General features: G+C 37.3%; 3 protein-coding genes across 3 annotated transcripts in view; 1 reads left to right on the top strand and 2 right to left on the bottom strand.

Annotated features, from left to right (window-relative positions):
• Positions 1–4,423, bottom strand: part of Smp_210350 (putative chromatin regulatory protein sir2) — a gene marked incomplete at both ends in the record, with an annotated part of 32,069 nt that extends 27,646 nt beyond the window's left edge. The window contains 4 exons of the mRNA XM_018795906.1: positions 239–400; positions 1,776–2,995; positions 3,744–3,905; positions 4,207–4,423. Of these exons, the coding sequence (XP_018650172.1) occupies positions 239–400; positions 1,776–2,995; positions 3,744–3,905; positions 4,207–4,423 (1,761 nt within the window). The remainder of the gene's footprint in view (positions 1–238; positions 401–1,775; positions 2,996–3,743; positions 3,906–4,206) is intronic.
• Positions 4,424–5,363: 940 nt separating this feature from the next.
• Smp_210340 (putative chromatin regulatory protein sir2) lies at positions 5,364–6,502 on the bottom strand (the record flags this gene model as incomplete). The annotated part of the gene is made up of 4 exons (XM_018795905.1): positions 5,364–5,700; positions 5,900–6,116; positions 6,155–6,262; positions 6,298–6,502. 4 exons carry the CDS (start codon positions 6,500–6,502, stop codon positions 5,364–5,366), a joined length of 867 nt encoding a protein of 288 aa, XP_018650171.1.
• Positions 6,503–13,404: 6,902 nt separating this feature from the next.
• Smp_023140 (hypothetical protein) lies at positions 13,405–16,136 on the top strand. The gene has a single exon (XM_018795904.1). The coding sequence runs from the start codon at positions 15,384–15,386 to the stop codon at positions 15,939–15,941; it is 558 nt and encodes a 185-aa protein (XP_018650170.1). The 5' UTR covers positions 13,405–15,383; the 3' UTR covers positions 15,942–16,136.
• The last annotated feature ends 2,039 nt before the right edge of the window (positions 16,137–18,175 follow it).

Raw genomic sequence — 18,175 nt, 5'->3', positions numbered from 1 at the left:
GGTATTCTAAATACATGGCCAGGTAGACTAATAAGCTGTTGGTTTTCCACCGATAAGTATCATCATCCAAGTACACTAAAGGCAAACAACCCTGGAAATTAATGTACACCAAGATTTAAAATCAGAACAGAAGAATAGCATGCGAAGAGATTTATGGAAAAAAACGAATGTAGAAAGTATATGGGCACAAAAAAAATTAGAAGAAAATGTATTTTAGTTAAACTTTTATCGTTAGTACGCGTAATGATAATTGAGATTTCCAGTTTTCGTGAACAAAAAGGTGACGAATGAACGGCGGATCCTCCATAGATAAATGTGGAAAGAACTGTTCAGACATGACGACATTACCCCAAGAGGATAAAAGTACATTTTCCAATGGTTGTATGGATCCAGGATATGCCTAAACATGCAGAGAGAAATTACTAACCATTATGCAAACATAATTATCCAACATGAATATTTTGTTTATTGTAACATAATAATTTTGGATTTATAACTGTACAACCTAATGAAAAAGTTATTGGAAACGATCATTCGCTCTCTTACTTCTTGTTAATCACTATGGATAACTCAAAGTGTACTGATACGCTGAACATGAAACCTTGATACTAAACCAAACAATGAGATGGAGTTGATATGAAAACCGAAATGCATTTGAACTACACATTTTGAACAATCTGGTCACATATGTCAAGGCATTTATATATGGAAGGCAAATAAAGGTCACTTAAATAATAGTTCAATAAATATGAAGAGGTGAATGGAAAGAAAGGGAAACCATAATCCAGGATGACAACATATTTTTTCATATTACATTATATTCTTACTCCCTTACCACCCCATATTTACAATAATCTTGTTTGATTTTTAGTTTCTCGACTGTAAATGGATTGATAAGTGTGGCTAGATTGTTTGAAATGCATACGGCGAAAACATCACCTTTTCCAGATTAACTCCTTTTCGTTACACTATAAAAATTTATGAGAAGAACTAGTTATTCTGAAGCAAGTGAAACAGTTTGATTAAATACTCTTAAGCAAAAAAAAACAAAAAATTAGAAACAATGATGCTAATACGAATAAAAAGTTAACCTTATAAACAAAGTTAATGTAGATTTATGTGCCAAGCCCTGAGTCGCGTTGCTTTTATTATGGCTAGAAGTAGTAACCAATAAACAAAAATTATGCTAAATGTTTCAAACAGAAGTCACAAGTGGTAATCAAATGTTAAAAGTCCTGGTTTTCACTCCAAAAAGCGCTATAGATCCATACTGCTGAGGAGCTTCCAATCGAGACAAAACAGCTGCCCAGGGTCTCACAGTCTTTAACAGTTCTTCAGTTAATATCAGTTTATGAAAATTATCTTCCAGTTGGATAGATCCTCAGAAATCGCCAACTCAAAAAAAGTTATTGTAGCATAACTCCAAATATTTACAGTAGCTCCATTTAATAAAAAACAAGTAGTAAAGATAAAGTTTCTCATGGGTTTCTTTTCCAAAAAATATTCAGATCCCTGGAAACAGAAATTCATTTGGACACAATTACTCAGTACTTAAAACGGGTTCATGATATTTCCGGTTTCGCTAACCAATACCTACCTGAATAAGGTTCAAACTAAAGATGTATTATTTGATAGGTAAGCGTAATTTTCTAGTACTTTAGTCTCCTTAGAGTTTAATTCATAGGTTAAATTATATAATATTGCTTTACTCTTTAAAAAAATACAATGATAAGAAATAAATCTCTAATCAGGATCGTAAAAACAACTGAACTCACCAATTTCAGTATACCTGAGAAATTTTGATATGTTTTAAGATGGTTTATTGTATGGTTCAAAACCGTCACATTAGATCCTCCTAAGTCAATAAGTGATTTGCAAGACTGTGATGGATAATGTGAAGATTTTTCTAAAGGTACATTTAACAAAAAACGAGGTGGCATGTAAGTTCTGAAGAATACATGAGTGACACATCCAGTTACATTACTTGGAATGGTTTTCATATAAGAAAACAGACCAGCTTGATGTAAGTAACCATAAAATAAAATCAAGATAAACTGATGAAATATCCATAGTACAACAGCAATTATACAAGTATATGAAACGTCTTTTCGTTTTGTATGTCTTACTTTGGCATCAACACTGTGACCAACGATGAAACAAGCATACGGTAGACATGGAATAAGAAAGCGTGCTTCTTGATGAGGTATGATAGATAAAACCAACGTAGGGAATAACACACTAATCCAAGCAATATACGATGAAATTGAACGACGTTGTAAAGGTTGAGTGAATAAACGAAATGTAAAAATAGGTCCAAATATTAAAGGCCAATTAATAAGGAGATGTGTAAGTCGAGAATGTAAACCATGGGAGGAAACATGGTGTGAGTTGGAGTTATAAGTTAAAAACCGGTAAGGTGTATAAATCAACTCAAATTGTGTAAAATCGACCTGGAAAGCTTGTAATAAACTCACATTGTGAAAGTATAATGTATCTATTATTACACAAACGAATGTATTGAGAAAAACAAATACAACAGATGATAAACAAAGAATTATGGAAACGTACTTAAACTTTACTAAGATGAATACTAATTCGATAATTCCTAATGGAAGAATGAACAAAATATAAGTAGGTCGTAAAAATGTACCCCACACGACAACAGCAGACTGAATACATATAAAAAGAATTAAAGATTGTTTATTTACAGTAAGATCAGATGACCGCTCTAAACGATCCAAAATTTCCAAGAATAGTAGGCCAAATAAAGAAACATAAATAGATTCCCATACATTGACAATTGTACGTGTAGACCATAAACTCCCACCGAACGCGCATGATGCATAAAGTAATAAAGCTGTCGGTACAGAATGATATTCTACAGCATGTAATATTTTTCGAATTCTAGTCAGCTTTGCTGAAACCTGATGATGATCAACATGTATGCAACAGCATAATATGAAAAGATCGACTAAATACGAACCAAGTACAGTAACTAACCGGGAAGGAAACAGAATTCTATTTAACATATCAGATCCACTGAAGTCAGTTTCTTCAGCTAAAAAATAAATAAATAGATTGAAATACTAGGGATATTTCCAAGATGATGAAAAATAATACACATAAACAACATAATCGTGAACTTTGTAAGAGCATGATAACCAAATTTATGTGCCGACTCAATCCTAGACACTAGTTAACTTTCATTTATCAAAAACTTGAACGAGCAACGGAACTTGATAGACAGCAGCTAGCCGATGTCAAGACATGAAACAGATGCTAATCATGCGTTATAAGACAGATAATTACTAGTTTTTTCAACTAGAGGTGTTATTGAATAAGATATTTAGAGATTATTGACTCGTTTACCAAGTGCAGATTTACGCACTTGACTTTGAGTCAAACGCTAAGTGTAAGGGTTGGTTGAACTACTAGTTTTCCTAGCCGTAGATGAGGCGGGGTTCGAACCTGAACGGAAGTCGAACGCCTTAGCTACCTCTTCACACGTGCATAACAGTAGTAGCAATAAAAATAAATTTGTGGTTAAAAAATATGTAAAAATAATGTATTACACAAATTAACTTGATTTTGGCAGGAAGAACATAACCTCCGTACCTCCAATAGGTTGTTCTATTTAACCGTAGTCCCATGCTTTTCAACAGTACACCTGGGACTCAGATAAAATGAGTGGCAAATGGGCGACAAATCTGTAATCACAGAAACAATTTTATAATCAACCTCACCATGAATCCATTTGGCAGCTTGAATTGGGATATGTACAAAAGGTGACATTCCAGCTACAGATCTAAGAGGACCTTCGTCACCTAAGCGAAATTCCCATGTCCTTAATACGTCCAGATTATAAATGTCACCCGCTGCAACTTCAATCCCTTGGAAATACTCATCTGGGTGTAAATAACCCGACTGCAAATTGAACACAAACAGAAACCGTAAACATAAGAGCAGTATGTAGATAACCCAACCACGAAGATGGGAAGTCATGGATAGCTAGAAGTAAGTACAAAATAGGAAGATAATTTGGATGAGTTTATATTACAGTTTTCCATTGAGAAAATGAGATGCTCAACAACAGAAAAAACTAGGAAAAATAGATTATCGTTTATTGAACTTCAAAGACTAACATCAGGAGAAAAAGTGATCAAAACGTTGATTCTAATTTAGATAATTGAAATGAGATAGCACTACATGACCCGTTTGGAACGTTTTCAGACTGCAGACAGCTCGTTCCATCATCCTTTTTTGTTTTTAGTTCCATGCACTGGCTACTAGTTTGAACAATGAGAAGTGTATGTTTATTGGTTGGATGAGGGAGGATACGCCATGGACATGGTTCTTTTAAATTGGAGTGTATTGACCTTGAGAAAAAAGATTGAAAGAAATATTTAGAAAGATTTATGGACATTTGATATTTTGTATATCAAGCCACACACAATTTTAATTAAAGCAACATACATAAGCGAACAATATTGTTCGCTTATGTATGTTGTTCTAGATCACAATATGGGAATTTTTCACATTTTAATTAACAACAATAGTTAAAAATAATACTTGGTCAGGTGTAAATATAACCATCTTTTAAGAAATACTGCCTCAAAACACTAGTTATACTACTACTTCTCCAAGAATGAAATCAAAAGGTTCGTCTAGATTTTCAAAGGGTTTCACCGAGTTCTAAATGAAGGTACAAAGATTCGCAGTTTGAAACAAGAGGCTTATAACTTGAATTCATTGTTTTACTTGTCATTAAGTCATGTAATCACATTTCCACTTTGACATTCTGTAGACACACCAAAGACAAAGAGCTTCCATCAGACTTATTTCACAATCTAATTACTTAATTACTGCATTCGAATTTACAATGTAACTCACTATCACCAGATTAATCTACTCGGCTTTGAGCCTCACATTGTGAGCCAATGATATTATTTCACTAACCCAATTCAGCGTCCAACCAGAAAAATCATAGAAAAATTTAAGGTCAAGAATTAGATCAAGAGGGAAGACAAAACAAATGGGCTGATAATAGGGAGACAAGTGTTAGCAATAACTAATCAACCTCATAACCAACAGAATAAGCTGCTAGTAACTTGTGGGGAAATTCTCATAACTTATTTCCGTCGGTAGTTTGTGATTTTGTTTAGGAGGATAACAAAAGCTCCACGATTAAACTTTTCTGCTCACAGAAAGCAATTTCAACAAAATCATTTTCCTAAATTAAAAACGTTCGCCACCTCAAAATATTAAGATGAGCAGTGTGTAAATCAGCTAGTTACAAAACGACAATTTACTGGAAAAATTTGATAAAAAGTATAAGACAATGTAAATAAGCAGTTTGAACAAACTCACCTTAAAACAATTACTGATGAATACAAACTGTCATTGAGTGCAGATGTGGATGGGAGCAATATATCCAATTTTTCACATAATACTTTCATTACGAAGTCAGCGGGTGCATTTATGTTCAAAGTAGCATATTTATCCATTTTTGTTGGCTGTAGGTTAATAATTACTAGTTTTGAGTCAAGATTCTTTGAACTCTCAATTTTATAACCATTTCGAATGAAAGGTCGATTGTTGGTATTCCTGTTATTGACAGTCTTACAAACGTTTGTTAGAGGAAAACCGGCAGCAGGGAACATTTGTAGTGATGAGCCAATACATATATGAAGATCTGCTTTTCTGGAAACGAAGAAAGATGTGACATAAACTTCGAAAAATACTCTTAAAATCGTAGTCTCAACTTTAAAATCTTAGGACTAACTTTGAATGTTCGACTGCAAGATTATAATCCAAAAGTGGTAGGTCATCCTCCCAGTCAAGAATAGTATCACGAAGCTTTCCTCTGTTGTTAACGTTAGATAAATGTATGTTGATATACCTGCAACACCGTTTATTATGTTTCAAATAGGTGCATACAACTGATGATTGACGTAAACCCACTGATCCTGAAGGTGTTGATCGAGCGTATAAGGTTCCACAAGCACTACATGTATCAAGAAACATATCACCATGAAGAATAGCCAAACGGTCTCTTGGAAAGCCAGATCTTAAGTGCAACCCATCGATATTTTGAGTTACCAAGAATTTGACAACATCTGCAGACGTAAGAAAGGTTTCAGAAAAACCAAAGTACCGTGTTTTTCCAATTCAACAAGAGCTCGATGTGTTAGTGATGGAACCACTTTTTCAAAAGGTACGGAAAGTTTAGATTTTTTTCCAACTTTTTCCAACGTCCAGACACCTTCAAGGAATAACTACCGTAAAATTTAAACCTACCACGAGGACCTCGAAAGTCCGGTATACCCACTGATGTGCTAATACCAGCTCCAGTATGCACAACTATGTAGGTGGATTGACGTACCAAATTAGCAAGCTCAGTGAGTTTCAAATCTAATTGAGAATCATCATCGAGAACTTCAGGTAAACCACAAACTCCTTTGTTGGGATAGTAGGACAGCTTAGATGCATAATCAACTGACATTTATTTTGACTCAATGCGCACAGTACTAAGAAAAAATATCATTATATTATCTTAGATGAAAAGTAACAATCAAAAATTCGCGATCAGGCGAACTATTTTAGCTTTATACCCCAGGCTAAAAAAGATACAATTAAATCAACTTTGGAACCCAGTTAGCACAGAGGAATTAGATTGCAACTTACAATTGGAAGCAAAATCAAAATCTATTTAGAGGTCTAAATTATGTAGAACCTAGAGCAACAATTTAAACCCATATTGATGGCAGATAGCAAAAAACGAGAAGGGAGACTAACTAAGACGAACTGGACAAAAGACATAATCAAGTAAGGACAAACAAAGATGAGGCGAAGTGGAAGCGCATCATTTAGCTATCTAACCGACAGTCGAGGAAAAATTCTCAAGAGGCATAGTATTTGTCACGTATGAAAAGATTCTTGATTTATTGTAGTCTGTGTTGTACGGTCTTGGGGTCTCATCGAAATTTAATCGCGAAACTTAAAATCCAATTCAAATTTTGTTCTGTTTCAATTTTCACGATTGTAAATCAAGTGTACTGATCATATAAGTATACAGTCTGGTTTTTTACGATTTCGTTACGATCAATTCATATAGTTGAGGGTAAAAACGTAAGAAGACGTAGACTATAAGTTGAATATTCAACCTGGGAAAGAATTAATATTTATTCCCAAGTACTTGTATATGAGCTACACTCGAAGTGTGACGGCTAATGGAACCACCCGGTTGTCCAAACGGAAGTTGATGAAACAAGGTTCGAGTACAAGACTTAGTGGCTGAAAGTCGAAAGCATTAACTAATGAATCAACACGCCATAAAAAACGCTTTTTCTTTTTCATAGGTACCGATTCATTTTTCTGAGCATGATAATTATGGAAACTAATTCATAGTTAGTTCTAGTCTCTAAAAATCGTGGAAATTCTGAGGAATTTTAGGGTTTTCCATAAACTCACGTGAAAATGCATACTTTTCCCTAAAGCCTGTGGATATTTGGAGGAAAAACCGCAGGCATGAGGAACCCTTGAGGTATCTGTCATCTCCCTACATTTTCCAATGTGGCTTCTTCAGGATGCATAAGATTTTCCTTAAAACCAGAAAATTGCGGCATCGCGTAACGTAATAAAAATTCAGGAATTTGACAGAAATTAGTGTAGAAGTTCAAAGAATTTTAGATTGAAATACTGACGAATCTTGAAATGAAGTAAAATAGTACTGTTTTGTCGAAAACATGCCACTTACTATACCATATAAATGACATTAGACAAATGTGAATAGACATATATCAGTTTGAAATAATTCCATTCAGTCAACACAATCCCGTTATAAAAGAGGACCTTACTTTTAAGGTGGCGCTCTTCCTAGGACGTTCAGTTTAGGTACGAGGGCAATTTAAAAAGGATATGTAGAAGCAGGAACAATGAACTGGTACGTGACTTACTTCGAAATACAATAATTATTATATTCTCGTATTCTTGACAGTGGTCATTATCCCAAAAAAATTATTATTTCTCACAGTGTAAGTTTTCTGAGGATTACCCTAAGTTTTGTATTGCAAACAATCTCAAACCCCACCAACAAAGTCGAACTCCATTATGCATCATGTTCATTTTTTGGAAAATAATTAGTTAAATTCATCTTAGCCCTAAATCACACAAGTCTAGGACGAACGATACATCTCTTTAAGCTGTCCAATTGCAAATGTGGTTAAGAAAAACAAAATATTCACTACATGCATAAATTTTGGAATGAATCTGTAACTTGTTTAAAATCTACAAGAGTAAACTGTTCCTGCGCTATTATAAACAACTTTATGATAACTTCACTATCACCGACCAGTGATCTGATGTATCCGTGGCGAACGACTCATAGAGCAAATTGCTTTAAAAATACCTTTGGCAACTATCAACTTCACCCTGGCTTATCTTCAAAGCATTATTCATAAAACTGTGTCCAGTTTTTTCGTATCAATAAAATCTTTACTGGTGAGCCTTTTTCTCGACACTCTTGAGAACAATTTTCGAGTTTGCTTCTTTTTGGTCTCTATTGTAGGGGCAGTTAAATGCTACTGAGCCCTAGCCAAATCATCCTGCAGTTGGGTCACTGAATATCGGAGAGATCATCGATTCCTGTCAAGGTCAAGAACAACGAACTCACACCAATCAATCATACGTCATGAACTGGCCCATGCGGTGGTGGTCTCACTAACATTCTTGTACTCATTCTTACTAATATACTTACGTAATATCGTCCTTTGTATTATTCATTCTTCAAAGCAGCCATTGTACTTCAATATGTCGAAGGCGTAATCCACATTAGATGCTGACCACGACCGTTCTCGTCCAACTCGATTAGGCCTCCAATCATTCGACAGAAATCATCCACGTCGGTAGTTTACACAATATTTCATGTCTATTTATCTTATTTTTCGTATTTTCGACCTCTTATACGCATGTCTGAGCTTATCAATACCAAAAACACCCCAAACTAATTTCACTCAAAACCCTAGATCTCTACGTATATTCTAGGGAATGACAGTCTTCTTGTACACCATCACATGCTTTATTCAGTCTTTAAATACAGTACATGCTTTCACAGTCCCTCCTTGTCTCTAAGCGCTGGACCGTCTCTTGCTTGTGTCGCAGGTTTTGGACAGATCTTGCATTAGATACACCTTTTAATATATAAGCTCAAAGTTGACAATCTATTTCTCATCGTTTCGGGGCAAATTATTAGACAGATAGGTATTAATTCAAGTAATAAAATGTACTAGAGTCAAATGGACGGATTTGAAATTTGGTGTATGATGAGGGAGTTTGTCAAAATATAAATCTTCAGTACATTTTCGTTCAGTAATATCAGATCTATTATTTAATCACAAATTTAGAGTCCTAATATCAAACTCGTAGAGTGAAACCCATCAAAGCTTTTATAGTGGGTATTCCCAGGCACAAACTTCCAAACTGTGTTGTTATTTGATGACTGCAAATTAGAGTTACAAGCCCGTGATTCATAAATTTCTTGAGAGCGAAGTCGAACCATGTCATGTGAGCTGAGATTTTTACATCAAGGAAATTTTTTTCCGTAATATTGAAATTCTGTATTTTCACGCCAGCATCTACGTTTTGTTGCTGTTGTCCTGACTATTATTGTGTTCAGGTTTACAGCTCCTAATTGGAGCTTACGATCGCTAAGAATATCTAACGAAAGTTTTTATACATATATTATCATCTTTAAAACAGCTTTATTTGACATTATTTCCAATGTTCATTTTACCAGTAACTGAACGTATGTTTTTTGAACACAACAGATCCGAATGTCACTATTCATTCACTAGATCTGGTTTTGCAGTTGGGGATGATTAATCACAGAGAGTCTCATCCTTAATATGACCGTGAATACTTCAATCACAACAGAACAAAGGTACAGGGTTATAGATAACTCAGCAATCTCTAAGTACAAATATCTCCATTAGCTTTTAACGCTACTTCTGACAATTCAATTACAGAATGTTTCTGGAATTATTAAGTAGGACTGTGAAATGAAAGCAGTCCATCTTAATTTGAGTGCGGGATGGTTATGTTTTACGGCATACTAAATAATTTCCTAAGGTTTGAGGGAAACATTTCATGAAACGTTTAACTATCATCAACGTCGAAGATCTCTGTCGAATGATTAGGGGCCTACTCGAGTTGGAAAGAAAAGGTGCGACCAATGGCCGACGTCGAAGTCACACCGCGATCAGAAACAAACGTGAATGTTTGGAAGACCGTATGACACGAGTGACGTTATTAGAGAAATATATTATTTAAAGTAGGTACAAGCGAAAGTGTGACCACCACCTCATGGGCCAGTCCATGGCATACGATTAACTGACACGCGTCGGTCGTCCTTGACCTAGACGGGGATCGATGATCTGTTCGATATTCAATGACCCGACCGCCGGATGATTTGGCCAGGGCTCAGTGACATTTCACTCTCCCTACAACTGTGTTTGGGCAGCTAGGATGCAGCTAGACGTTTTAGACTTTGCAGATGATCTTGCTCTTCTATCACACACGCAACAACAAATGCAGGAGAAAACGACCAGTGTAGCAGCAGCCTCAGCAGCAGTAGGTCTCAATATAAACAAAGGGAAAAGTAACATTCTCCGATACAATACAGCATGCACCAATCGAATTACACTTGACGGAGAAGCTTTGGAGAATGTGAAAACCTTAACATATCTTGGCAGCATCATCGATGAACACGGTGGATCAGATGCAGATGTGAGGGCGAGGATCGGCAAAGCAAGAGCAGCATATTTACAACTGAAGAACATCTGGAACTCAAAACAATTGTTAACCAACACCAAGATCAGCATTTTCAATACAAATGTCAAGACAGTTCTACTGTATGGGGCGGAGACGTGGAGAACTATGAAAGCCATTATCCAGAAGATACAAGTGTTTATTAACAGTTGCCCACGCAAGATACTTCGGGTCCGATGGCCAGACACTATCAGCAACAAGTTACTGTGGGAGATAACAAACCAGATTCTGGTGGAGGAAGAAGCGCGGGAAGTGGGTAAGACAGACATTGAGGAAACTACCCAACTGCGTCACAAGACAAGCCCTCACATGGAATCCTGAAGGCCAAAGGAGAAGAGGAAGACTAAAGAACATATTACGCCGAGAAATGAAGACAGACATGAGAAGAATGAACAAAAACTGGATAGAACTAGAAGGGAGGGCCCAGGACAGAGTGGGTTGGAGAATGCTGGTCGGCGGCCTATGCTACTTTGGGAGTAATAGGCGTAAGTAAGTACAACTGGGTCGGCACTTTTCGATTGTAAATGATGTTACTTGTATTTTGTTGTCAATCTCCGAATACTGGTGACATCTTTAATTCCAATGATGCTCAATATACTGAACTCCAATGCTTTCAAAAGTATGAAGTTTAAGCTTTGAATAGCCAGCTTTATGACACACGTACCATGTACGTTTGCAGGACTTAAAGCGCCACCCTAGTTTTCATTACCAAACACAGCTTAACTTCAACATATCTATTAAAGCACGTGAATTTCCGACTTTCTTGAGGGTAGTCATGCACAAAATGATTTTTAGAGATGTGACACCGCATCAACTAAATGCAAAAACTCATTAAGTAATACAAGGACGATGATTTCCAGGTTATTAAGGTAATAAAACGAAGGCCAATTTTGAAAAAAACCTTTGTCTTTACAAATAATCCACCACTGGCTGAAGCAACCGTTTGAGGTGAATTTAATAAAAACGATGTCCTTCTTACTCAAAAAAGTTTATTTAGATCTGACCATTAATATTTGCGTTTAGAACTTATAAGTACCACGAAATTTCCGTTAGTACAACACTCAGTTGAAATAGTCGTGAGACGTTCAACGGCCAAAACGAAGGAAAAATTACATGACCGACCATTCAATAAACATATTTTAATCTTGAAAAGCACTAAAAACATGTCAAATAACACAGCAAACACATTAAATAACTACAAAATCCTAAAATACAGAACTTGAGATTAAAACGTTGGAACATGTAACATGTGTACACGTATCCTGAATTACACACGACGATACCTTCGATAACCATCTTGGCCCGGGTTCCAAGATGACTACCGTACTTATCACATCCTGGAGTCAATAACAGCAAGGAGACGTTTGTGAGATTTTGTCAGCTATTCAGAAGATAACGGTAAGTGCATGATAGGATTACTGAATATATAACCCCTCGAAAAATAATTCTCACCTTAGCCAATTAAGTGGACACTCACAGAACTGCTACCCTACCCTTCACTACACGTCTCAGCTACATATTCTTTTATTCAGTGCCAATTTTCCCTTTGACAGTAGTGATCATCTTGAAAACTACCAACTCTTATAAATCCAAGAATTGTACTTATCACGCAAGCATTACGCTAATAATCTATGTCTCACCACTGATTAAACGTAGACAACTGCATTTCATATCGGTCAGATAGACATTACACAATAAAAGGGGTACAATAATTTATTTCCCTTCAAACATCTAAGCATGTAAACCCGAGAATAAATGCCTTAACTATATGGATGACTCCACATGTCTTAAAGTAAATTGGAGATCGAAAAAGTATCTACCGGTGCTATATACTCACCGACCGCTCCATCAGTAACTAAACTTTACGAATTTTTAAAAAACATATCTTCTAGTGTTTCCATAAATCACATAAGTATTAATCATTGAAGGAGGCTTTGGTCTGTCGAACGCTACATGAGATTCGAGTTCAGTACCTGAATAATATAACACATTGGCTGAAAAAATATAACTTTGTGTGTGAATTCAACAGGTCCGAATGCCGACTACAAAAAATGATATACTTGACTTATTACTTACAATCAGCTTCAACACATCCACATACCACGTCAGTAATCGATTTTTAAGGAAAAGCGATAGAAACGTACTGAATAATTATCACTACCAGACCACTAAGTATCAGGATTTAAAGCTGAAATTGAGCTACGAAATAGGAGGTTTAATAAAAAAATTTGGAATGGCACTGGAAATTTCATGTGATGTTTACAGTGGGAATTATAACTCACCACAAAAATCATTGACATCACATTTTACAACATATACCGCGATTTGTCGTGTTGTCTTGACTGCACTGTTCTAAGTGACATTCAGTTCGTTTTTAACGCTAATAGGAGTCTAGATGCTTTTAAAACTCTCAAAAAAAGTCGAATGATTAAAGCAACCTCACCACCAGCATCACAACATGATTGTGTAGTGACTGGCCAGTCTCGATAAGAACACGATTGGAATAACGGAAACAATTATTATTATTGTAACCAATTGTACCAGAGATTGTTTTACTATATTTGTTTAACTGTATCAGTTTCACTTCTTGTTTCGCTCTCCGCCTTGTTTGGTTCGAACTTGCTCACGCACTGCCTGTTCGCCTGTACTCTTTGGCACGTCTCGGTATTATTTCGATACCACGAGATCGCCAATAAATATACTTGATCTGGATTAATAAAGCCTTCTGATTTACGAGCTATCAAAGGAACCAAGTCGTTTCTGGGCGCGTAATCGAATTGTAGTGGTGATCATAGTCCGTCTTCGACTCGACATCCACTACAAACTGGTGAGCCGTATTTGGAATACTCACTATAAACTGGTGAACCCTATTTGGAACACGCACAATATCTGGTGAACCACAACTGGTAACCCAATTCATCGAGCACAGTTCAAACTTGGCCATTTTTCCAACCCAGATCAATTCGGTGAGTCTGTGTATCTATCCACTTCTGTTGCATATATTCGTATTGATATTTTCAATATATAATATCTTGGCAACTTACTATGGTGGATAACGATAAGAATAGTATAAATATTATAGACTCCGAGGTACAGGCTATTAATTTTCGACCGGTTCCTTTCATCCCTCATGATCCAGAAGTCTGGTTCGCGGTACTGGAATCTCAATTTGAGATCCGCCGCATAACCAACCAAAGGCAAAAGTACGCCTATGCTTTGGAATCATTGCTCGGGGATCACTTAACTGCTGTTCGTGAGGTTGTCCTCAACCCGAACGTTCCGAACGTTTACGACAGTCTTAAGGATGCCATCCTTCGATATTTCCTCCCATCAAGAGAGGAACGATTGAGGACTCTATTAGCACGCGCCTGCAATCCCTTGCAGGAAACTCGACAGCCGACTCCGAAATAGTCAAAGAGTTATGGCTCGAGGCATTACCAGCCAGTATCCAACCAACTCTTACGGTCCTGCTCGAGGACACCCCACTGAACAAGGTGGCCCTCATAGCAGACAAAATTCTAGCACGTGCTAGCGCCAAAGACAACTATATTGTTGCCTCTACTTCCCGTTCAAACATGGATTTCGATGCTAGACGACCTTCGGCTCATGGGGATAGGGACAGATGTATCCATGCTCGTCTCAGTTTCCGAGACCGCTCAAATGTGCCAGCCTCCTACGTCCCCCGACCCAGGTCACATTTTCGAAAAGCCGTAACGACTCGCCCCAAGCGGGCATCTTCCAAGCCACGCCAGAAGGCGGTTTCGGAAGCGAGTTCGAGTTGGTGCTGGTTCCACCGTGCTTTCGGGGCCGGTGCCCGTCATTGTCGAGCTCCCTGCCCATACAAGGCGGGAACTTCCCGAGCCGGTGAGTAAATACGGCCGTACTCACTGGCCCTTCACCTCAGTTTGACCGTTTATTTTACGTGCACGATTATCGCTCTAACGCTAGGTACCTAGTGGATACAGGTGCCCAAGTTTCTGTCGTACCTATCAGTAACAGTAAGTCTCAAGCTACGATGCTTCGACTACGCGCTGCGGATGACTCAGTCATTCCTAACTATGGTACACGACAACTTACGGTCAATCTGAGCAAACAGCCTTACGAAGGCCCTTTTCACGTGATTTCCCGTCACGAAAAGACCTTCAAGGTTGATCGACATGGCCGCGTCAAAATAATCAGCATTGATCGTCTCATGCCAGCACACATCGATGACAGTGCCCTACCTGATAAGCCGAGACCCAATGCTAGACCCATCAAAGCTCCTAGCGGGATCTCTACATCTACTTCGGATCCCACGCTAGATGCACCTGAGACCTCATTCTCACGTCCCAGTCAACAGCACGTGTCATCTGCCCCGTCTACGGACGAGACTTTCGTCTCACGTCCAGACCAGCAGACCACACCGCCCTTGACTGCGGATGAGATTGCAGGCTCACGAGGTTCGAACGAGACTACCGTCTCACGTTCCGGTCGCCGAGTACGCTTACCCGTATGCTTTCGCGACTAACCTCATAACCAACTGCGGATACAGTATAGGACCCTAACCCTCTACTACACGAATGCTACACTTTTCTCTTTTTCTCTCAATTTTTTTTGTTTACCCCGAGCCTACGCCTCCGACCATCGTCGTTTTGGTATCGTCGACTTCAGTAAATTTTGGCGAAAGCTGGCCTGATCACCCACGCTCTAGTCAACGCACTCAGTCGACCTCTCTGGCTCCAAATACGTATAATATACATTTGGTCCCGAATATGGTTATCCTGGTCGCATCTGGTTCCTTGGCTCCATCTGGTTTCGTCCTACGTCTGCAGCGTTTCTGGTCCGGACCTCTGCGAACGCAACCTTCAGATTCTGGATACAAACCACTCTGGTGTAGCATGCTAATCCAAACAATCAACACAGTACGTTCCTTCTGGTACCGTTCTACGTCAAAGACTTTTGGTGGCAACTCGAGGATCAACGATCACTTCCTGTTCTGCCAACGCCTTCGTCCTACAATTGCACGTTTCGCGATCAGTCCCACGAACGAAACCGCTACGTATCGAAAGTGTAAACCCTTTCTAGCGGGGGGCTCCTGTAGTGACCGGCCAGTCTCGATAAGAACACGATTGGAATAACGGAAACAATTATTATTATTGTAACCAATTGTACCAGAGATTGTTTTACTATATTTGTTTAACTGTATCAGTTTCACTTCTTGTTTCGCTCTCCGCCTTGTTTGGTTCGAACTTGCTCACGCACTGCCTGTTCGCCTGTACTCTTTGGCACGTCTCGGTATTATTTCGATACCACGAGATCGCCAATAAATATACTTGATCTGGATTAATAAAGCCTTCTGATTTACGAGCTATCAAAGGAACCAAGTCGTTTCTGGGCGCGTAATCGAATTGTAGTGGTGATCATAGTCCGTCTTCGACTCGACATCCACTACAATTGCACTTTGGAGCATACACAATCGACAGAAAGGATTAGTCTCGACTCACGTATCTTTCGACCATGGAGAACAAAGCTCTAGGCAGCAGAACTTGGAAATACCCACACTTTAGTTTCTCAAATCTTGCGGGAAATCGAATTCACTTTATCAAACACATTATTCATAATTAACAGTACTATTGTAGACGATTCTGGTACTATTTGCGAACTAGTCAGCCACCATTTCTCTGGATGCGACGAGAAAGAAATCGAAATCTCCATTAACACATTTCTAGTGTAAACATCTAAGCATCTATACGCAAATGACTACATATTAAGAAGAATCAACAAAGCTGGAACTCCTCTGAGAAAGTTCTATGACAATGGAACTAATGGTATTCCCGCATTATTCCATCTACTCAGCGATACTATAAAAACTTGTGCAAGAACATCTACTACCACCAAATCTTAATACATTAATGGTCGATTATCAATTCTTTTCTAACACACTTTGATTTTTTCATGTGAATATCCGCTTATGTTCATATTTATTATCATGATTGAACCCTGTGACATTAGATATTGATTTTATGCACTCTCTTTTTGTTTGACATAAATTTTATTCTTATTTAACTCGAGCTTTTAATTAAAAAACAGAAAACTTCGTATTACACTTGTCCAAATAAACTGATTTTCTAGATTCATTTTATTTTCACTACGTAAACATAAAACCTACAAGTCAATATTTGGCAATCTTTCTCTGCTTCTGATTAGAACCTTTGTCGCGTCACTTTAAAATGTTAATTCATGAACTCTTATTCTACCACCAAACCCAATACATTAATGGTTGATTCTAAATTCCCCTTGTAATACATGTACTACCGTATACTGATATTCTGTTTCGTAAACATACCTATCAAATTATTTCCACATTTCTGTTTTTTCTTCTCCTTTAGAATTAACTTCATATTCTTCTGACTACTACAGAACCAATTTAAATATCGCAAAGATTTTGTAAATATTGTTGAAACTTGTGTGAAATAGCATTTCCGAAAAATATTGAAACGAAAAAATGTAGGTTTTATAAAGACTATAAATTAAGTCGAAATTCAGTTTCGTGCTTATATATCAAATGCCATATATGTCATTTGTCAAAGTTAAGGAAATAGCAATAAATAGTACTTTAGGAAACGTTGGAGTGATAAATGCAAATCGCCAATTAATATGAAGGGTATAATAACTTCAAACTAAAAAAACTAATTTTTTCTTAACCGGAAAGCAAGTTCAGGTTAAAATGATAAAAATGGTTTGTAGAAGAATTCCTATTTTATTAACAGGATGATAAATTTGCGGTAGAAAAATTGATTACTAGGTATGTTCTTTATGCTGATTTCATGTGAATTGGGAAAGATGAATGTGAAGATTAATAAAGATAACTAAAATGTTGGGAGGGGTGGGTAGGAGGGTTGTAATATCAAGTTCAGGTATACGGTGACCTAGTCATAGGCCAAGGTAAACATAGGGGCTGGACATACCTATTCTAGATACATAAGTTCGGTTTTCTGGAGTTGATCAAGATGGCTTCAGCTATAAAAAGTAGTCATAATCCGTCTCCTTGAGGTAGATTCTTTGGAACTTGATATCTTCATTAATCTTTCCCAATTCACATGAAGTCTTTTTTATCGTAATTACCTTGATAACACCCCTCTTATTACATATTATATTCACATAACGACATTGTTATTATTATTACTATTAACCTTATTACTTCGATTAACAGGATGAAATTCTCCCACTATTCATACGATTTCTTTGTTATATTACTACTGTACTGATTGTGACTCGACACTTAACTGACCTTCCTAATTTACAAATAACACAATTCTGAAGCATTTATGTCGTAATAAATGCAAGCGTTCAACGTCTTTAACACATAACA

This window comes from Schistosoma mansoni, chromosome 2 (genome assembly GCF_000237925.1).
Source record: "Schistosoma mansoni strain Puerto Rico chromosome 2, complete genome".
In the NCBI taxonomy this organism is placed as follows: domain Eukaryota; kingdom Metazoa; phylum Platyhelminthes; class Trematoda; order Strigeidida; family Schistosomatidae; genus Schistosoma; species Schistosoma mansoni.
This window is presented reverse-complemented; position numbering and strand designations above follow the sequence as displayed.

Bases quoted from the DNA above. Each gene is read 5' to 3' on its own strand.
- Smp_023140 (XM_018795904.1), top strand. From the start codon at position 15,384: ATGCTACACTTTTCTCTTTTTCTCTCAATTTTTTTTGTTTACCCCGAG.